Raw genomic sequence first — 22,725 nt, 5'->3', positions numbered from 1 at the left:
AGCCCACCTCCCCCACGCCTCCAATCGCCACGAGTCAATTCCCGTGGGGTGGGCGGAGTCGGCGAGAGGGGCGTGGCCACAGCCAAGGATGTAGACTCCTTGGTGCCACTTTCCCGGTGATCCTGTTGGGGGAAGGGGTTTCCGCGCCGCAGTGATTCAGTCCCGAATCCTGACAGCGGAGAGACTCGTATGCCACCTGCAGGCCGGGGAGCGGGGCGCGCTGGGGCTGCACCACCCAGAACTTTGTAATAATCTAGAGCACCACGGAATGAGTTTCCAGGTCGGCACTGAAGTTAAGGGGACAGGGCGCCCCCGGGTATTTTTCCCGAGAGAAAAGAAAAAAGCATACAGCCTGTCAACTTGGTTTTTGAGGTGGCTTAAGGGGTACTGGCAGCCAACCTCCATTTATTCCTGTAGAACTGTTTGGAGAGGTATATGAGCTTTTTGAAGGGGGCCTGCCCCTCCACACCTGTGGGTATTTCTCAGGTGGAGACGAGAGACTGAGAAAAGAAACAAAACACAGAGACAAAGTATATAGAAAGAACAGTGGGCCCAGGAGACTGGTGCTCAACGTGTGAGGACCTGCACCGGCACTGGTCTCTGAGTTCCCTCAGTATTATTGATGACTATTTTTACTATCTTGGTGAGGGGAGTGTGGCAGGGCAACAGGGTGATGGTGGGGAGAAGGTCAGCAGGGAAATGTGAGTAAAGGATTCTGTATCATGAATAAGTTCCAGGGAAGGTGCTGTGCCTGGATGTGCACATAGGCTAGATTTATGTTTCACTTTACACAAACATAATCATCAGACAAATGCAAATTAGAACCATAGTGAGAGATATCACTTCACACCTATTACAATGGCTATATGAAAAAGACAAAAGATAACAAGATTGGAGAGAAAATTGAGAAAAGGAAACCCCTGCACACTGTTGGTAGGAAGGTAAATTAGTATAGCCATTATGGAAAACAGTATGGAAGTTGCCAAAAAGTTTCAAAATAAAACTATCATGTGATCCAGTCATCCCACTACAGGGTATATATACAAAGGAAATAAAATCACTATTTTTTCTTTTATTGAAATTTTAAAAAATCCTTTTATAGAGATGGGGTCTTGCTATGTTGCCCAGGCTGGTGTTGAGCTTCTGGCCTCAAGCAGTCCTCCCATCTTGGCCTCCCAAAGTGCTATGATTACAGGCGTGAGCCACCGTGCCCAGCCAAAATCACTATTTTGAAGAAGTATCTGCACTCCCATCTTTATTGCAGCATTATTCACAATAGCCAAGATATGAAATCAACCTAAGTGTCCATCAGTGAACAACTGAATAAAGAAAATGTGGGGCTGGGCACAGTGGCTCGTGCCTATAATCCCAGCACTTTGGGAGGCTGAGGCAGGTGGATCACGAGGTCAGGAGTTCAAGACCAGCCTGGCCAAGATGGTGAAACCCTGTCTCTACTAAAAATACAAAAATTAACAGGGTGCTGTGGCAGTCGCCTGTAATCCCAGCTACTCGGGAGGCTGAGGCAGGAGAATCGGGGTGGGGGATGGAGGGCGGAGATTGCAGTGAGCCCAGATTGTGCCACTGCACTCCAGCCTTGGTGACAGACTCCATGTCAAAAAACATAATAACAAAATAAAATGTGGTATATATATACTGTGGAACATTATTCAGCCTTAAAAATAAGGAAATTCTGTCTTTTGTGACAACATAGATGAACCTGGGGACATGATGTTAAGTGAAATAAGCCAGGCACAGAAATATACCACAAGATCTCATATATGTGGAATGTAAAAATGTTGAACTCATAGAAGCAGTGGGTAGAATCATGGTTGCCAGGGGTAAGGGGTGGTGGAGAGAGAAAAAGAACAAAAAGTAAGATGTGCTCAAAAAGTAATGGAGGCATGTCAAATGGACTCAGGAGTCTGCTGGAAGGGGCTCTCACTGGCCAAGGCAGGGACACCTGGAGCATAGAAATGAATGGTAGCAGTAATGAACTATAACATGTTGGAGAAAAATGAGTCCAAAGTCATACTAACTAATATAAAGAAAGAAAGAAAACGATGGAAAGCTATTAGTTGCAGTAAAATTCTACTAATACATATAGAGGAATAGAAGTATAATATCATCAAACAATAATTGATTCAGCAAGAATCCTAAATCTGTGCTTAAATGAAAGTTTTTGAGGAGGATATATACACAAATAATCTCTCTACAGATAAAATTCCTCTGGAATTAATTTTGGATGTCTAGTGTGAAGTGAGAATCTAAAATGATGTTTTTTCCCCAAAAACAGTAGCCCAGTTTTCAATCTCTTTTCCACAGAAATTAAACTGTAAGCAATTTAATATAGATATTAGATGATAAGCTTCTTGAGGACATGGACTGTGTAATGTTCACATATATTTTGATTTTTTAGGCTAGTCAAGTGAAGCAGTGGGATATGTTCATAATTTTATCCTTAGTGCAGTGTGCTTATATAACTAACACACTGCAGGTTAAATTAGGGACTAAAAAATATTTGTGGAGTGTACTTTTTTCTTTTTTTAAAAACCATAGATGGAGTTTCTACATACACTACAGTCTTTGTGGCTGGGCGATTTATTCCTTTCATATGATCTCTGTACCTATTTTATACTTCATGTAGGTTTATGAAAGATTAACATATGGTGGTAATTACGAGGGCCTTTTTTGCTTATCGTAAATTTTTTTTTTTAAATTTTTTTAAAGGAAGGTAGAGACTTGAGCATCTTTACGGGCTGAGGAGGAAGAGTCATTGGAAAAGGGGACGTTGCAGATATGGTGCAAGCTCGCAGACAGGAGAGGGTGAATTGGGGGCCAAAAGGATTGAGCTGGGGGAAGAAGAGGCCCCTTCCTCAGTGAGATGAGGGAGAAAGGCAGACCAGGGCAGATGTGGATGTAGGTAAATGTTGTGGTGGGGGGGAATTAGATTTGTTAAGGGTCATGCTCAGATAACTTGGGATTTTTCACTTGAGTATAAAATAAGATTCTCTGCTGAGAATGATAGTCACGGTAATGTGGGGGATGTGGTGGTGGTCTGGCGCGGCACTAATGAGGTATGGGAGAAGCTGACTACAGACTCCCCAGAAAGACTGCTGAAGGGCCCAGCTGAGGATGGTGACTGGGATTTGCACTGGAATCAACCTGGAGGTTTCGATGGTACTTTCCAACTCAAGGAAAATTGGGTTGGGATTTGACAAAACTCTTCAGGAAAATTTAAAGCTGCACTTCCCTTTAGGTTTCGTCTCCTTTCCATACTCCCCTACCAAGCCCCACAACTGCGGCGGGCGTGTTTTCTGCAGTTAACCGCACTGCGCTCTTAGCAGGACAGAAATAACGAATAACGCTAGCCAAGCTGAGCAACATAGGGCTTGGTAACTTTATTTGCATCAGTATTTGCAACACAACACCTAAATGAAAAAATTAACTATAAAGCCAACATCATTTACTCCGGGTCACGGAACTGTGCCATTCGCTTTAAGTGCATTTACTTAATTTCAATAAAATATTAAGAAGTGAGTCCTTTTATTAATCCGACTTTACACACCTGAGGTCTAAGGCCTAAATAAATGAGCAATTTAAGATCATATGGCTGGTTACTGGCGGAGTCATGCAAGTCTGGAAACAGAGTCCTCGCTAACTCTGGTTCAGCGCTACACGAGTGAACTGTCAACAACTCAATAACATTATGAGTGCCCACAGTATCGAACACATACGGTAATCGCAGTCCAGCCAGCACCCGTGCAGAGCACCAAGCACCCATTCGGTGACCCCGCACGCGTGACGCTCACGAGCGCAGTCCCCCTGGCTTCTTCCAGGAAGGCTGAAGCGGCCTAATCTCGGCCAAAAGATCAGGACGACTCCATCTGGGCTGGACTCCTTCTGCCTGAGCATCTGATCCGCGCGTCGGGCCGGCTGGGAGGAGCCGCCCCCGGGAAAGATTGTGGATTGGGGGACAGGAAGACAGAGGGCGGAGCCTTGGGAGGGGGGGAAGCGAGAAGTCGCAGCAACCATGTAAGCAGCTTCGCTTCCTGCCGCAACCGTCCGCGGCCTGAGGAGCCCACCGCCGGGCTCGGGGGCCGACTTCCGGGGGCTGAGCCGGTGAAGCGGTGGCTGGGGCGGGGGGCAACCGGCGAGGCCGGGGCGGGAGGCGCAGGTAAGGGAGGGGGCCTGGAGCTTAGCCCGCTCGGGCTGAGCATGGGAGGGAGGCCGGTATGGGGAGCTGCTGGGCCAGAGCTGAGGTGAAGGTGAGAACCAGGGTTCCACAGCCGGGGCTAGGCCCTGGCTGCGGCTGAGCAAAGAAGGGCAGACAACCTGGCTTTAGAATTAGCTCGTCCTCCTGTTTACCCGTCTGGCGAGTGGTGACGGAAGCCGGGTGGGGCCCTTAAGATTTCCTTGGAAACGTTTGAAGTTCCTTTGCCTCTTTCTCGACCCTTATACGCCTGAAGTTATTTAGGAGGGGAAGAGTCCAGTTGCTTTTCCCTCTGAGTGCGTGAGTTCTGAGTTTGTTAGAGGCGCATCCGTAGGCTGGAAAAGAAAGTTCATGAGCTGCAGAAACGATACCAACCGTGGGGTTAAAATGTGTGTTTGTCTTAAATGCTTGCCTTTGCTATTTGAGACGATTCCATTTCAACTTACGTTTCAGAGTCTCTTGAGGAGGCTTATTCCCAATTAGTGTTTACCCTTTGCTTAGAATGTTCCCAACAAAAGGATGAGAATGGAATGTATTGGAAACTTTTAGGACTTAGGGGTTTTCTGCCCAATCAGAGGTTATTCCTGAGACAGTCAAGAAATAAAGAAGTGATAGAATTTTGTATAAAGCAAGTTATTCGTGTGTATGTGATGTGTATATATCATTCATTAGTATTGACGCAGTGCATCCTATGTTCAAAAATATGTCCCGTGTTGACAATAGAGGTAGTCGCTTGGTACGGTGTACTTATTTCTGATTTATTTGAGTCCCTTTGGCACTCCAAAACTCCCACTCTGTCAGTATTCTTACAAAAAATGTTCCTTCCTTCCTTCCTTCTTTCCTTCCGTGTTTGTGACAAAGATTGTGTAGGTTAAATCTCTTCTGTGGAGCAAGACTAATTTCCTATATTCTCCCTTTTTCTGCGTTCTGGATCGTGCTCGGGTTTTCTTTTAGGCGTGTTGGTAAAAAATGTAACAAGAAATCTTTGTTGATAGAAGCTAACATTTCCAATATTCAACTTTCCTAAATTATTAAATTTCCAGTTTGTTTTTTTTTTTTGACAGAGCCTCGCTCAGTACCCCAGGTTGGAGTGCAGTGGCGCGATCTCGGCCGACTGCAACCTCTGCCTTCCCGGGTTCAAGCGATTCTTCTGCCTCAGCCTCCTGAGTAGCTAGATTACAGGCGCGCGACAGAACACTCGGCTAATTTTTGTATTTTTGGTAGAGACGGGATTTCACCATGTTAGTTAAGCTGGTTTCGAATTCCTGACCTCAGGCGATTCACCCGCCTCAGCCTCCCAAGGTGCTGGGATTACAGGCGTGAGCCACCGGGCCTGGGGTCTCCCTCCCTCGCCCAGGCTGGAGTGAAATGGCACGATCTGCCTCCCAGGCTCAAGGGATTCTCCTGCCTCGGCCTCCCAAAGTGTGGGGATCACAGGTGTGAGCCACCACGTCCGGCCTTTACTGATTTGGCTTCTCATAGTTTGTAGGAGGTCTGCATGTATTAGCAGCCTTAATTAGAAAGAGTTAAAGTATTGATGACATATCAGAAGGCTTTGGGTAGGTGGGTTAATAGGACTGATTACCTCTCAGGAAAGAGTCCTAATTTATATTTTAAAGCGTTGTTAAGCTGCTAAAGAGTGAGAGTTGTAAGATAATTTTTTCAGGGCCAGTATCATTATGTAATTATTAGGGTTAACTACATGATTGGGTTTATATTTCAGCGGCTACACTTGGTAAGTGTTTTCATGGGAATTTTTATCTTCTTATTTCCAAAGCCAAGTATAATTTTTGTGTAGATAACCTTTAAAAGTAGTTCTAAGACTCTTTAGGCAGAATGCCATCTCTGCTTCTGATGTTACTTGTGTTAAAGCAGAATGTAGGCTGTTTTCCGGGGTGGTTGTTACGACCATCACATTATTGTTTCTCTCCAGTGCTCTTTTTTTTTTTTTTTTCCTAAATAAAATAGAGATGAAGTCTTGCTATGTTGACTAGGCTGGTCTGGAACTCCTGGCCTCAAGCGATCCTCCCATCTCAGCCTCCCAAAGTGCTGGGATTACAGGCATGAGGCCACAGTGCCTGGCCTCTTTTTTTTTTTTTTTTAAATAAATAACCACACAAACTTTTTTTTGAGTGTATAGTTGATCAGTCATCAGCTTACTGCCCAACACTTTTTGCTGAATTGTCATGACACTTCAGAAGGATTGTTGATTATTCTTCTCAATGGAAGATATTAGAAACTTTCCTTCCCCTTCTTCTTCCTTTTCTCCTTCCCCTTTCCTTCCCCTTCCTCTTCCTCTTTTTCTTTTCCCTCCCCCCCAAATAAACATGTATTGCCAAATTCTGTTTAAGTCAGTGGTTTCCTTTCTGCCTTAATTTATTAATTAAATTATTGATCAGACAGAGCCTTAAGTAGAGAATGCGGATAGGTTAAAAGGAAAGTGTGAAGAGCTACAAAAGTAATTTTGATGTAATACTTACTTTTGGGGTGAGACTTGGGGTATAGTGACAGTTCTACTACTGTCTGACCCCCAAGAAAGTTGTTTTAGGTTCAGTGAACCTTGATTGCCTCAAAGGTAAAATGTAATAAAGCCAGCTGTGTGTGCCTTCCGGGATTGTAAGAAGAAAATGAGATGGTAGATATGATTTTGAATGTGAAAAGCATTTTACCAAGACTGTAATGTCATCTTTGTAAAGTGGAGACTAGGTTATAAGCTATAGTATATATATTGTTTTCTCCAAGGGAAGAACGTTGTCCTTATTTTGAAACAATAGGTAGCCTCCTGGTGGTTGGAACAAGCTTCTGCCTGCGGGGGCCCAGTGTCTGGGCCGTAGGGATCTACAGAGCTCAGTATGCTTACGATGTGTTTCAGGAAGGCCTCATAGTGTTTCAGGAAGGCCTCCTAGTTAATGCTATCCTCATGTGCTGCCAGAACAGTCTCCATCTCCTCCTCAGCCATCTTCTCTCCCAGGGTGATGAGGACTTGTCTGAGCTCTGCTCTGGTGACTTTGCTATTCCCCTCTTTGTCAAACACATGAAGCCCCTCCAAGTACTCCTCATATGTGCCTTGGTTCCAGTTCTTGGCTGCCACCTGGAGCATGGGCAGGAAAGTCTCGAAGTCCACATGCTGGGACTTCATTCAGCTCATCACTCTTGGGGTTCCCAAGGAACTTGAGCACCTTGGCATTGGTGGGGTTCTGGCCCAGGGCCCGCATCATGTCCCCAAACTGGCTGTACAGGATCTTGCCAGCCCCCACTCAGTTAAACAGCTTGTAGGCCACCTTGAACTCCTCCAGGTGGTCCTTGTTAAACTTGATCACTTTGGAGAGATCGACTTGAGGCTCCTGGATTTTCTCAGGGGCCTGGGGGATGGGATAGCTGGCTCAGCTTTGGTCTTGGCTGGAGGGGCTCATGCTGCTGCTGGCTTGGCAGCTGCTTTGGAGATGGAGAGCCCTGTTGGTTCTTCCCCAGAATATCCTTGGGAGGCATGATGTCTGCTGGCCAAAGGACAGTGTGTGGATGGGGGCACTCATCTCCTGCAGGGTCCATGTCTGGGCCAGACTACGGTATTTTTTTTTTTTTTGTAGACGGAGTTTTGCTCTTGTTGCCCAGGCTGGAGTGCAGTGGTGTGATCTTGGCTCGCTGCAACCTCCGACTCCTGGGTTCAAGTGATTCTTCTGCCTCAGCCTCCTGAGTAACTGTGATTACAGGCACCTGCCACCGTGTCCAGCTAATTTTTGTATTTTTGGTAGAGATGGGTTTTACCATGTTGCCCAGGCTGGTTTCGAACTCCTGACTTCAGGTGATCTGCCCACGTCGGCCTCCCAAAGTGCTGGGATTATAGGTGTGAGCCACCGTGCCCAGCCCAGTCTACAGTATGTTAATGATTTGAGTTATCCATGGTTCTTCTCTTTGAAATATGAATCAATATGGCAGAAAATAGTACTTTTCTGTAACTTCCATCTGGTGATGTGGTTAGCTTTATTGCTTTGGTTGAAATATGGTTTTTTGGTTATTTAGAAAAAAGGCCTTTAAGAAGATCTTCTTCTTAATGTCTCTATAAATTGAGGCTTAAAGGGAGGAAAAACTACAGGTTCGTGTGTTTAGGAGCAAAGATAGTGGGGAACAACTTGTTGATTTGAATGAAGTGTAGCTTGAGGTAATTGTTAAAGTTTTGTAGAAATGTCATTAAAGGATGACTTTCATGTCCTTGTCTTAGAAATATAATGATTTTTATATTATTTTTTTAAATGTAAAAGTTGAGGTCAGGCATGGTGGCTCATGCCTGTAATCCCAGCACTTTGGGAGGCTGAGGCAGGTGGATCACCTGAGATCAGGAGTTCGAGACCAGCCTGGCCAACATGGTGAAACCCCTTCCCTACTGAAAATACAAAAAATTAGCTGGATGTGCTGATGTGCGCCTATAGTCCCAGCTATTCAGGAGGCTCAGGTGAGAGGATCACTTGAACCTGGGAGGCGGAGCTTGCAGTGAGCCAAGATCACACTACTGTATTCCAGCCTAGGCGACAGAGCAAGACTCCATCTCAAAAAAAAAAAAAAGTTGAAATAAGTAAAATAAGACTGAAGAATTTATATGTGTGTTGTATAACTAGCTTCCCCCCATAACTTTAAAAAGCTGTTGTGTATCCCTTCTTCTGAAACATGTTAAAATGAAAGAGAGAGAAATGATGTGAAAATGCTTATTTTTCTTTCTGCCTGCTCACATTAATGCTTTACCTCCAAATTTTTATTAATTTAAATATTTTCTTTTTTTTTTTTTTTGAGACGGAGTCTCGCTCTGTCGCCCGGGCTGGAGTGCAGTGGCCGGATCTCAGCTCACTGCAAGCTCCGCCTCCCGGGTTTACGCCATTCTCCTGCCTCAGCCTCCCCAGTAGCTGGGACTACAGGCGCCCGCCACCTCGCCTGGCTAGTTTTTTGTATTTTTTAGTAGAGACGGGGGTTTCACCGTGTTAGCCAGGAAGGTCTCGATCTCCTGACCTCGTGATCTGCCCGTTTTGGCCTCCCAAAGTGCTGGGATTACAGGCTTGAGCCACCGTGCCCGGCCAATTTAAATATTTTCTATAATCTGAATAGTAATGTTCAAAATTGAGTTGGCTATCAGATCATAGTTTTAGATGATTGAGGCTCTTATGATTTAGACAGCAGTGTTTTCAGTCCTTTGGAATATATGAAGCTAGATTTATTTACTGTTTGTTTTCATAAATCTGAATTTTCACAGAGTAGGATTTTCTAGATATTTGGATGCTGTTTGGAATCAATTTTTGAGCTTCCTGAGGAACTTAGATCTTTTGCTTGTTTCTTTTGTTTTTTAGACTCATGAAATGGCCACAGATGATAAGACGTCCCCAACACTGGACTCTGCTAATGATTTGCCTCGATCTCCTACTAGTCCTTCTCATCTCACACACTTTAAACCTTTGACTCCTGATCAAGATGAGCCCCCTTTTAAATCAGCTTATAGTTCTTTTGTAAATCTCTTTCGTTTTAACAAAGGTAAGACATACTAAATATAAGAGGTTTGATTCAGGTTTGATTCTTTGAAATACTCCTTTGTCTCCAGTAGCTCACCATGATCATATAGTGGTCAGTAGTCTGTTCAGCTTTAATGTGGGGTCTGTAAGAAAGTGAAATATTAACAAGCTGATAGCTTTAATCGTAGGTCACCAGGTTTTACTGCTGAAGAGAAAGCTAGAATTTTCACTGTAATATCATTAATGATTGGTAACTAAAGATCTGGATTAAAAACTACATGTTAGGCTAGCTGTGGTGGCTCACACCTGTAATCCCAGCACTTTGGGAGCTGAGGTGGACAGATCACAAGGTCAGGAGATCGAGACCATCCTGGCTAACATGGTGAAACCCCATCTCTACTAAAAATACAAAAAAATTAGCCAGGCATGGTGGTGGGCACCTGTAGTCCCAGCTGCTCAGGAGCCTGAGGCAGGAGAATGGCGTGAACCCGGGAGGCAGAGCTTGCAGTGAGCCAAGATCACGCCACTGCACTCCAGCCTAGGAGACAGAGCGAGACTCCGTTTCAAGAAAAAATAATAAAAAACTAAATGTTAAAAGGAGGTTTCTTTTAATGAAGAAAGTAGTCGTCTCTTTTTGTTGTTCTTGTTTTCTCTTTTTTTTTTTTGAGACAGATTCTCCCTCTGTTGCCCAGGTTGGAGTGCATTGGTGCCATCTCGGCTCACTGCAAGCTCCGCCTCCCAGGTTCACGCCATTCTCCTGCCTCAGCCTCCCTAGTAGCTGGGACTACAGGCGCCTGCCACCACACCCGGCTAATTTTTTGTATTTTTTAGTAGAGACAGGGTTTCACCGTGTTAGCCAGGATGGTCTCGATCTCCTGACCTCGTGATCTGCCCGCCTCGGCCTCCCAAAGTGTTGGGATTACAGGCGTGAGCCACAGCGCCTGGCCCTTTTTTTGTTAATATACTTCAAATTAGTTCATAGAATGGACTTTGTTCTTTTGGGGGTTAATAGCTAAAATATTTAAAGCAATGAAACTAAAAGGAACAGTACGTGGGAGGAAAGGTTTATACTTTTAAAAAACTGGAAGCTGTCATTAGGGTTCTTGTTGACTTAAAACTGTTAGACTAGCCGGGCGCGGTGGCTCAAGCCTGTAATCCCAGCACTTTGGGAGGCCGAAATGGGTGGATCACGAGGTCAGGAGATCAAGACCATCCTGGCTAACACGGTGAAACCCTGTCTCTACTAAAAAATACAAAAAATTAGCCGGGCGAGATGGCGGGCGCCTGTAGTCCCAGCTACTGGGGAGGCTGAGGCAGGAGAATGGCGTAAACCCGGGAGGCGGAGCTTGCAGTGAGCCGAGACTGCGCCACTGCACTCCACTGCACTCCAGCCTGGGCGACAGAGAGATTCCATCTCAAAAAAAAAAAAAACAAAAAAAACCTGTTAGACTAAGGTGTACATGTAATGACATCAAATGAAAAGATACTTTTAAAATGAGCTCTTTTTAAGTAATATGTCTTTTACTTGGGACAAGAATTTAAAAAAGCGTGGCCTATGTCCTTTGTCTGTATTACTTGAAGTATGTTAGAAAGTAATTCTTGTCGTAAAGCATTTGGGGAGGTTAATAGTATTAATTAACTCAGTAGAACCTTTAATAATATTAACTGGATTTTATTTATGATCATGTTTAAAGTGCTATGAAAACCCTTTAGTACATTTTTAAGACAATGATGTTTAAAAAAATAAACTATTTTTTAGAAGAGTTTTAGATTTATAGAAAAATTGGGAAGATAGAATTTCCATATACTCCCATACCGAGTTTTCCTTATATAAACATTTTACATTAGTCTGGTACATTTGTTACAATTAATGAACTATTATTGATAGATTATTAACTAAATTACATATTTTATTAGATTTCTTGAGTTTTTACCACTTGTTCTTTTTGTGTTCCAGGATCCTGTTTATCATACCACGTTACACTGAGTTGTCATAAGGCAATACAATTTTTATTTATTTAGCAAATGTTTATTGGGTACCTCCTTTGTGCTGGAAACTGTTTTAATAGTGTAAGGGATCTGTCACATAAACAGACCCCAAAAATCCCTGCCTTCATATGAAGCTTATATTTTGTTTCCTTTAATATGCATAAGAAATTTCTAATGAAAAGTGAAACAAATAGAAGATCATATATACCAAGGTGTGTTTATTGGCCTGTAGTTTTGCCCCCTTCTTTGAATTTTCTTTTTTTAAAATCTAGGCTGGGCACAGTGGCCTATGCCTGTAATTTCAGCACTTTGGGATGCTGAGGTGGGAGGATTGCTTGAGGCCAGGAGTTCAATACCAGTCTGGGCAACATGGGGAGACCTGCCTGTATTTAAAATTAAATAAATGAAAAAGAAAAAAAAATAGTTTTTAGTTATGCATATAATACATGTATACATTGTTGCCTGAAAATTTCATCTACTTCCTTCTCATTGCTGAACTCTCAGTCTTAGTTTTTTAAGTAATGCCAAGTGTTCCCTTGCTACAGAGAGAGCAGAAGGAGGCCAGGGAGAACAGCAGCCTTTGAGTGGAAGTTGGACCAGCCCTCAGCTCCCTTCAAGGACACAGTCTGTTAGGTCACCCACACCTTATAAAAAACAGCTTAATGAGGAACTCCAGCGGCGCTCTTCAGCATTAGGTAAAACAGTATTCTTATTTCATTCCCTTCTATATGCTAGATTTTCCCGCCGTCATTGTGTTTCCTAGTTGTTTATAGCAGGACTTAACTTTCCTGCTATTTGGAGTAGTTAGGTACTATTTGGAATAGTCAGGTATCGTTCAGAGTAAATAAAACTGTTACCTAGGTAGTGAAAGAATTTATTGACACCTGAAAAAATTCTTAAACGTCTCATTAAACTTTAATTTAGGCAAGGCACAGATCTCTTGACTATTTTTTGATTAATTACTTGCTTGGGTTTCAGCAGAGAACAGTTTGCAGCATCCCCAGGAGAACACAGGTTAGTTTCCACTTTGTAAATGAATTTTGCATATGTTCTTGGGACGCTAGTGAAATGTGATATGCATGCCTCTGGCTGCAGAACTCTGTCAACTCCATTAGTGGGCTGCCACTTGCTCTTGGCCTTCTGTCCTTGTTGGGGTGCAAACTGTCAGTGTGGCTGAATAGGCTGAGCTCCTCTCATCTGTCTGTTTTCCATTCTGGTCTGCTACACAGTCATCTCCTTCATTTTCATGCTCTTCTGATGAGTATGGGCTGGGGACTGGTGTCAGAATTGAGAGATTAGAGAAAGAGAGGTGGTTTATGTTTTATTTCTGTCAGATTTTTCAACTTGGTGGAGTGGTTTGCCCAGGTCAAGGTGACGAAAGAAAGGAAGTGGGAGGTGGCATGGTAGAGAGGAAGGGATGCAGCATTGGGAATTAGATGCCCCTGAACACTAGATACCGTCTGGTCTGGCTGGTCTTCCCCCAGGTAATGGTGGTTGGCAGAAGGATAGTTTATTGTGAGTTCAGAATTGGTCAGCCAGAGCAAAGATAAACCAAGCAAAAGAAGAGTTTCTACCCAAGGACTGGCACAGAGCTGGCTGCATTACCTGCACAGGTTTTCTAGGGCAGTGAGCCTCAGCCAGGGTTACATCAGCCATTTGGAGGGAAGAATCAGAAGATGGAGAGTGGGAGAGGGAGAAAGGAGCTCTGCTTTTGTTCCACATAATCTCTATTTTAACTTTTAGCCTCAGTAAACTCTCCTTAGCTCTTGAGTCTGACCCACAACAACACTGTTTTTGTTGAGGGAGCTCTTTTGACTCAATCCTGTGCTGAATTGAGTGTAGGATTTGTTTTACCTAAAATCAAGTTAGACTAGAAAGTAATCTTTTAGGAGTTACTAATTGGCAGCCTGCCAAACCTTGCCATTGGTGTTATGATCAACTTGAACTTTAATATCTCCAGGTGGAGCCTTTAATGTCTAGTTTCTTTATTGTCTTTCTCAAGTCTACTTGATTATTTGATTCTATCTTCAAGGCATTTGAGCTTCAGAAGCCTGGTGGTGGTTGGCCAGCCACGTTCTTTTCCCTATTAAAAAGGCTGTAATTCTACAATTTGCTAGCTTTCCGACCTTAGGAAAGTTATTTAATTTTCTGATGTTCATTTTGCAAGAGAAGCAGCTAAGGCTATTTGCCTAAGGGCATAAAGCTAGACCAGATTTTCTCTCTGGGTCTCTTTCATCTTCAGCCAACATCTATGATTCTCTTGGTTCCAAGAAGGGTCTCATTCATCCTTTTTCAGTGGATGATGCTATTAATACTTTCTTATATTCCTAATTGGCTAAATGCAAGGGACTTCACAAGTTGTTGCCTGATGCTCAGGAGCACAGCCGTTATGTTTCCAGTAGCTTCATCTGTCTTCTTTTTCAACTTGTAGATCATGGAGAGTTGCTTTTTGTTTTGAGAGTCAAGTTTAGTTATTCTAATACAGTAGCAACACATCTGAGGTATGTGCTAAAACTAAGATATAACTTTATAGAAAGATAGAAGTTTCCAGAGTTTTCTAAAATAGGTACAATTTTGATAGTTACTTCAGTGATTACATAATCTTGGGAAATTCTTTGTAAACTTTAGATCCCAACCTCTCATTTCTTTGTAATTCTTTTTTTTCCCACCCAGCCAAAACAACACCTATCTAGCAAATGGTGAATCTGAGGAAGATTCAGAGTGGGGTATTTTCCAGCTTACTTTGCGGTAGGTTATCAGGTTGATGGGTTTAAGCTAATAGGATATTCATCCTTTTTGTCAAACTATCTTTGCTTCATCCTTAGGTTTTGTAACTGCCAGAAATAGGCAGAAACTTCAGTTGTAACTTTGGTCTAAATTAAGGAAATAATAGGTGACAGCTTTGGTGGGCATATCCTATTTTGGCTATGAGGCTGGAATTTGGGCTTATTAGTGATAGATTTGGTTCAGTATTGCTATGTCGGGTATAAATGATCCTTTCCAATTTGGAGCTACAGGGTTGGGGAAGTGACAGGGAGGGATAAGATTGGAGTTTTAGCAATTTTCTGGCAGTTTTAATATGCTTGGACATAGGTCAAGTTCTACCATGGCAAAATTTACCATCCTGGATGTTGTGAAGTCTGTCAGAATCTTTGAAGGCTGAGCTATTAAACTTCTTTCTGACCATCTTCTGCATGAGACTTTGGATATATGGTCTGCAGACAGAACTAAACTGTTTGATCCTACTGCTTACCTGTTTGACTTTAGAGAACAAGCTCAGTTAACCCTCCCTGATTGCTTTTTCTTCTGCTAAATTTCTAGAAGCATTTATTATAGGTTGGACCAAAGGGCTTAAGAAGTCATTAATGAATTTTGGACCATTTAAGTGATGTTCCCATTTCAGGCCTGAAAACCATCAATGGTCTTAGACAATGCTTGTCTTAGGCAGCCTTTACTCGCTTGTAAAACAGCATTTTACATGAGAAGAAATACTTTCAGTAGCCTCTTACCCTTGTAAAGACTTGTTTTAACTCTCAATTCATATAACTGGATGGGAGAACATAATTATATGCTAACCATAAGAGGCAGTTTCCATCACATATATACCTTGTTGTATATAGATACTAGGGACTGTTAACAAGGTTGCTTTTTTTTTAATCCAACTCAGACACAAGAAGGAAAGCAGAACCTACCTTTGGAGGTCATGACCCTCGTACAGCTGTTCAGCTTCGAAGCCTCAGCACAGTATTAAAACGCCTCAAGGAAATCATGGAAGGGAAAAGCCAGGTACTGTCTGGAGGCTTTGGAAGATTACTTATTAAGCGCTTATGGGGATCATGCCATACCTAATGAAAATGGCATTAATGCCACTGAAAGAAAGTTTAATTAGTACTTCCTCCAACTGTGAGCACCCTATTTTTATACATAAGTTCTTAATTTTATTGTAGTCTAATGTATCAGTTTCTTCCCTTTATGCTTAGTGCTTTTTGTGTTCTGTTTAAGAAGTGTTTATCTAGTTCAGGGCAATAGATATCCTCCTATGGTTTCTTCAAGAAGGTTTATTATTTCTGTCAAGTATAGGGGTCAGGCTTCCATTTTTCCTCATGGATGTCCAGTTGGATATAGTACCATTGTTTTTGAAAAGACCATCTTCCACTGATTGCATTATAAATTTCACCATAAGTCCACATATGTGTGAGGGTGTGTCAGGGCTCTCTTTTTCTGTTCCATACCTATATTTTTTTCTATCCTTTTACCAGTACCCTGTCTAAAATTATTGTAGCATTAGAATAAGTCTTGATGGCTGGTAATATTAAGTCCTTCAATTTGTTCGTCTTCAAGATTGTCTTGGTTATTTTGACCTTTTGTATTCCCATATGAATTTTTGAATTAGTTTGTTTTCTGCAAAAGAAAGCTTTGAGGATTTCATTTGCCATTGCTTATTAATAATCAGTATTTTCAAGAAGCCTTCACACATTTTTATTGTTATAGGATAGTGACCTGAAACAATACTGGATGCCAGATAGCCAATGTAAAGAGTGCTATGACTGTAGTGAGAAATTTACAACCTTTAGGCGCAGACACCATTGCCGACTATGTGGGCAGATTTTCTGCAGTCGTTGCTGTAATCAAGAAATCCCTGGAAAATTTATGGGCTATACAGGTAAATGCATTTTATTGCCAGTTTACAATTTTTAAAGGTCATAACTATAAAACACTTATAATACAGGATAGTGTTAAGCCAATTTTCATTTTGGGCTTTATGTGTAAGACATGGGGACACAAAGGTGAGGGAGACACAGCTTTGCTTTTAAGAACTTTACTATTGAATAATACAGTAGATGGGACTTATCATAAATAACCAGAGTAACAGTGTATTTATTGTAGATGCTAGCAAAATCTATGGGAACATTAAAATTTATTAGACAAGATCGTTAGAGTAGATTAGTAATTTAAGTCACAATGAGAGTTTTCATTTTACCAAGTACAGATCTTCCTTGACGTTACATGACACTGAGCTTTGGCAGTGAATTGTGTCTTACTCAGATTCTTCCATAAGGAGCGTAGTCAGATTTCAGCAGTACAGAAAATTTAAGTTATTTGTTGAAACAGAAAAAAACTGAACAATGGTGTGTTGATTTATATAGTGATTTGGGAGTGGAAGGTAGGCAGAAATTACCTGAAAAAGAACACTCCTGGCATCTCTCTCATGCTATTTTTGTTATTGTGAAGATCTTTCTGTCTGCTCGTTTTTTTTTTAACACCTAAACTACTACAGAGTTCAGAATCCCATTATCTGTCAAGAACCCCATTAGCTTTTACAGCAGCTTTTTTGTTTGAAAATTATTTGTATTTCTTTTTTTTTTTTTTTTTTTGGTAATAATTTCAACTTTTATTTTAGATTCATGTTTGTTACTGGGTATATTTAGTGATGCTTAGATTTTGCATATGATTGATCCTGTCACCCAGGTAGTGGGCATGGTATCCAGTAGTTAGTTTTTCAAATCTTGCTCCTCTTCCTCCCTCCCTGCTCTAGTAGTCCCCTTGTCTCTTGTTGCCATCCTTATGTCCTTATGTACTCAGTGTTTAGCTCCCACTTGTAAGTGAGAGCTTGTGGCTTTTGGTTTTCTGTTCCTGTGTTAATTTACTTAGGATAATGGCCTCCAGCTGCATCCATGTTGCTACAAAGGACATAATTTTGTTCTTTTTTTTTTATGGCTGCATAGTATTCCATGGTCTATATATGCCACATTTTCTTTATCCATTTCACCATTGGTGCACCCAGGTTGATTCTGTCTTTGCTATTATAAAAAGTGTTACAATGAACATACGAGTGCATGTGTCTTTTTGGTGGAATTATTTATTCTCCTTTGGATATATACCCAGTAGTGGGATTCCTGAGTCAAATGGTAGTAGTACTGTTTTAAGCTCTTTGAGAAATCTTCCAACTGTCTTCCACAGTGGCTGAAATAACTTACATTACCCTCAGTAGTGTATAAGCATTCTCTTTTCTCTGCAGCTTTACCAGTATTCGTTTTTTGGCTGTTTAATAACAGCTATTCTGACTGGTGTGAGATGGTATCTTATTGTGGTTTTGATTTGCATTTCACTAATGATTAGTGATGTGGAGCATTTTTTCATGTTTATTGGCCACTTGTAGGTCTTTTTTTGAGAAGTGTCTGTTCATGTCTTTTGCCCAATTTTTAATGGGGTCATTTGTTTTTTACTTGTTGAATTATGTTTCTTATATATTCTGGATATTAGATCTTTGTCAGATGCATAGTTTGCAAGTATATTGTCCTCTTCTGTGGCTTGTGTGTTTACTCTGTTGATAGTTTCTTTTACCGTGCGGAAGCACTGTAGTTTAATTAGGTCCCACATGTCAATTTTTGTTTTTGTTGCAATTGCTTTTGAGGACTTAGTCATAAGTTGTTTCCCAAGGCTGATGTCCAGAATCGTGCTTCATAGGTTTTCTTCTAGGACTTTCATAGTTTGAGGTCTTACATTTAAATCTTTAATCCATCTTGAATTAATTTTCATATATGGTGAAACATAGGGGCCAGTTTTATTCTTCTGCATATGGCTAGCCAGCTATCCCAGTGCCATTTATTGAATAGGGAGTCCTTTCCCTGTTGTTCATTTTTGTTGACTTTGTTGAAGATCAAATGTCTGTAAGTGTGTGGTTTTATTTCTGGGTTCTTTGTTCTGTTCCATTGGCTTACGTGCCTGTTTTTGTACCAGTACCATGCTGTTTTTGTTACTGTAGCCTATTCCTATGAAACTACCAATGCCATTTTTCATAGAATTAGAAAAACTATTCTAAAATTCATATAGAACCAAAAAAGAGCCTGAGTAGTCAAAACAATTGTAAGCAAAAAGAACAAGTCAGGAGGCATCACATTTCCTGACTTCAAATTGTACTCTAAGGCTACAGTGACCACGATTACAGCTTTTAAAAGACTTTTTTTTTTTTAACCTTTAGTTTCTCCCTACCTTGAATTCATATTTCATATCCTAGTCGGCATTCTTTGTAAAATGCTAATTTGATCATGTCGGTATTTCCCTGCATAGTACTCTTTCAGAGCTCCCATTACCCTCAGGATAAAACCTTTCTTGTTAATATGGTTGGTATGTTAGCTTCCTAGGGCTACCATAACAAAGTACCACAGGCTCAGTGGCTTAGAACAACAGAAATGTATGTCTCGTAGTTCTGGAGGCCAGAAGTACCAAAATACAGATCAGGGAACAAATGTAGGGATTCTCTTGGTTGTCTGTTCTATCTCTATATTCTAGAACTGGGGAAATAACTATAGAGTGAGTCTGGGGACTCACTAAACTCACAGTGAGATAGACCTGAGCTAAAGCGCCACTGATCACCTGACCTCTGTAAGTCTCTACTCTGACAGGCAGACCAGAGTGATGTTTTGGGTCTCCTGAAATTAGTGTCAGTTGAGAGTGGGTGTCTAATAACCCATGAAAAATTTCAGTATTTCCTTCTCCTCAGTGTCCAGTTGCCTTGGTACAAGCATAGGTCTCTTTGGGGATGGCTGGTAGAAAGATTAACAGTGTACATTTCTGGCAGTGTAGTGGGGTTCTTCAGAATGAAGAAGAGTTCTGGATCATCGGTAAATGGTAAATTGGTAAATGGCTCAAGTCTGGGAATTGATTAAAAGATCATATGACTCGGTTTTCATTATTCAAGTTGGACTTACAGCTACTTGATGTAGAGTTATTTCTCTTATACAAATCAAGTAAGAGTTTTGTTGATTGCCCATCTACTTCACTTGTGGAGACATTATGATCAACTAGCCAATGCTATAAATCTCTTAATTTATTCTGATTACTGCTTTGATGCTAATGTCTATTACAGTAACCATGCCCACCTTGTCTTTGGCAATTAAAGTGCTGCCTGTTGGCCCTGCCACCCTGGGATCCAGTGATCCCCATTGCATTTAGGTTTCCTGACCCAGTAGCAGTAGTTCCTTTTGTAATTTCTGATCTACAAAGAAGAGCAACCACAAAGCTCTTTAAGGATGCTGGGCCTCCCCTCACAAATTTATTTCTCATAGTCGTGGTTGAAAGGTATGGCCCCCTTGGGTGAGTCAGCAAGTCTCACATGGTAAAACTACTTTTAATGTTTCAAGCTCCCCTAACCTTTGGATGCCTTCTTCTATAATATAATAGGGCATTTCTGACATTTCAACCCCATTTAGTGTAAGCCACCTTTTGGTCTGTGTTTCAGCCAGTCATCTAAACAGACTGTTGGAGACCCTTTTAACCCCTTGAGCTGCGACAATAAATATAGAATCTGCTTAGTGGGCCCACATCAGTAAATTCAGCTTGATCCAACTTTACCATTCTTTCCATTGTTATCCCATACCTTCATTATCCACTGCAGAAGCAGTGGAAAGACTGCTTCTGCTGGCAAAGAAGACTCAGAATTTTGGTGTTTAGTATCCCCAGCTTCATCAGGATCTTCCTATATATTTCCATCCCTTCCCAATCAATGCCCTCACTTTAATAGCAGACAAACTTCAAGGTTGGTGATTCAGTTTGTGTTTCAGTTCAGCCACTTGCAGGATGAGAGTGTCATTTGATTTTTAGCAATCTTAGCACTGAAACTGCAGGAGGTAAGGATTTCTTTCAAGGAAGACCTAGAAACTTTCAGATAATTTATACAGTTCTTCAGCTGGGAATTTGAATCCCTAAGATAATCCATTTCTTTTTTTACTTTTGTCTAATGCAATTAGGAGGATCCAGCCCATGTCATTATACTTGTTAGCTTGACAAAACCGTTCTAAGGTATTAAATACTTGGTCACCCAGCACTTTGCCTTTTATAAGTATTAATGTTTGATTCGGAGTATCTATAGGTGATATTTTGCATGTCTTTGTTGCCACATTACACAATGGACTATCAGTGTTCTCTTTACTACTGGAAATAGAGTCATTAGTGCCTTTAAATCTAATCAGCTTAGAGAACCAATTCCAGAAATGTAAGAACCAATTCAGAAAACTTATCCTTAAGATTCTGTTGCTCTAGAGCCATTCTTGGTGCCAAAATATGTGTTAGGGTTCTCCAGAGAAACAGAACCAGTAGGATACACAAACACACACTTAATATAGAGAGAAATTTATGTTTAACAATCGGTCAAGTTATTTTGAGGACTGGCAAGTCTGAAATTCTCAGGGCAAGCCAGTAGGCTGGAAACTCCTACAGGATTTCTATCTTGCTGTGTTGAGACAGAATTTCTTTTTCTTCTGAAAACTTTAGTCTTTGTCCTTAAGGACTTCAGCTGATTAGATGAGACCTACTCACATTCTAGAGGACAGTCGGCTTTACTTAAAGTCAGCTGATTGTAAATATTAATCACATCCAAAAAAAATAACTGTCACAGCATCTCAGCTTGACCAAACAACCAATCTAGCCAAGTTGACACATCAGGTTAATCACAAATGGGATAATATAGTGGTTCCCAACCTTTTTGGCACCAGGGACCACTTTTGTGGAAGACAGTCTTTCCATGGACTGGTGTGGCGGATGGGGGATGGTTTTGAGATGAAACTGTTCCACCTTAGATAATCAGGCATTAGATTCTCGTAAGGAACGTTTCATCCTGGATCCCTCACATGCGCAGTTCACCATAGGGTTCACGCTTCTATAGGAATCTGATGCCACCGCTCATGTGACAGGAGGTGAGGCTCCGGAGGTAATGCTTGTCTGTGTATAGCTTGTGTGCTGCTTGCTCACCACTCACCTCCTGCTGTGCGGCTTGCTTCCTAAGAGGCTATGGATGGGGAGCAGTACATGGCTCTGGGGTTGGGGACCCCTGCAATAATATATGCTAGGCACAGTTATACATTGTGACACTGAATAAATGTTAATACCTAGAAAAATGTCTAGTACATGGAAAGGGATTAATGAACAGTAAAGTATTGTTATTGATGGTAGTAGCAATAGTATCTCCATCTGTCATGCAGCTTTTTGATTATATGTGTGTTGCCTCCAGTGGACTATGAGTTTTTAAGTGGCAGGACTGTATCTCATCAGTCATTGTATTCCCATCACACCATATAGGCATGCGCTTAATAGGCTCTTGCTGATGAAAGTTCTTCATGAAATGAAAACTTTCCTGATTAGGCTTAGCTCTGTTTATTGATTTGATAATTTTAGTTCTAATAGCTGACTGGTTAGGGGAGATTTCCTTTATAGTGTAAGAAACAAATGAAGTCTTTGTTGTAGTAAATTGAAAGTCTTTCTGCAGGGAGTAATTTTCACTTCTTTTGTTTTTTTTTTTTTTTGGAGACCGAGTCTCGCTCTGCTGCTCAAGCTGGAGTGCAGTGGCATGATCACAGCTTACTGCAGCCTCAGCCTCCTGGGCTCAAGCAATCCTCGCACCTCTCAGCCTCCCAAGTAGCTTGGACTACAGGGTGCATGCCACCATGCCCTGGCTAGTTTTTGTATTTTTTATTGATGTGGGATCTCACCATGTTGCCTAGGCTGATCTCAAACTCCTGTGCTCAAGCAGTCTGCCTGCCTTGGCCTCCCGAAGTATTGGGATTACGGGTGCGTGCCACCATGCCTGGCCTACGTGCATAATTTAATAAAACTGAGTACTATATAATAGTAGTCTTAAAATGAAAAAGTAAAAGGCCATTTTGGTAGTGATTATGGTGAAAACACGATACAGTTAACTTTTAGAAGTCTTTTATTTTGTATCACTTAAGTTTTCTATTATTAGTGGGAAAATTTTAGGTAGAATTATTAAACAACGTTATTTAGTAAGGTTTAATTATTTTACCTCCTTTTTTAATACCTAAAATGTTACAGAATCACTCAAAACAATGTTATAGAAAAATAGGGTAGAAATGAAAACTTATATTTGGACAGGTCTGCACCCTCAAAAAATATGTATTTAGAAATATTAACCTTGTTTGTCCTCTCAAGGATATTTCATTTCTATCCTTTTTTTTTTTTCAGACGGAGTTTCGCTTTTGTTAGGCAGGCTGGAGTGCAGTGGCACAGTCTCGGCTC

General features: G+C 41.4%; 1 protein-coding gene across 15 annotated transcripts in view; it reads left to right on the top strand.

The window, feature by feature from the left end:
* The first annotated feature begins 3,916 nt into the window (after window positions 1–3,916).
* The window catches only part of PIKFYVE (phosphoinositide kinase, FYVE-type zinc finger containing), a 93,403-nt gene continuing 74,594 nt past the window's right edge, over window positions 3,917–22,725 (top strand). For 6 of the 15 annotated variants that reach the window (XM_033230483.1, XM_033230477.1, XM_033230480.1 and 3 more), the window contains exons 1-6: window positions 4,026–4,174; window positions 9,544–9,724; window positions 12,237–12,386; window positions 12,670–12,705; window positions 15,359–15,477; window positions 16,183–16,354. In XM_033230483.1, the coding sequence (XP_033086374.1) occupies window positions 9,553–9,724; window positions 12,237–12,386; window positions 12,670–12,705; window positions 15,359–15,477; window positions 16,183–16,354 (649 nt within the window). In that variant the 5' untranslated portion in view covers window positions 4,026–4,174; window positions 9,544–9,552. Of the gene's footprint in view, window positions 4,175–9,543; window positions 9,725–12,236; window positions 12,387–12,669; window positions 12,706–15,358; window positions 15,478–16,182; window positions 16,355–22,725 lie in introns of those variants that run through there. The other 9 variants (XM_033230481.1, XM_033230475.1, XM_033230486.1 and 6 more) reach the window with 7 other exon arrangements.

Source organism: Trachypithecus francoisi, unplaced genomic scaffold (genome assembly GCF_009764315.1).
Source record: "Trachypithecus francoisi isolate TF-2019V2 unplaced genomic scaffold, Tfra_2.0 Lachesis_group13, whole genome shotgun sequence".
Lineage (NCBI taxonomy): Eukaryota > Metazoa > Chordata > Mammalia > Primates > Cercopithecidae > Trachypithecus > Trachypithecus francoisi.
The sequence above is the reverse complement of the archived record's forward strand: the minus strand, read 5'-3'. Positions and strand labels throughout refer to the sequence as shown.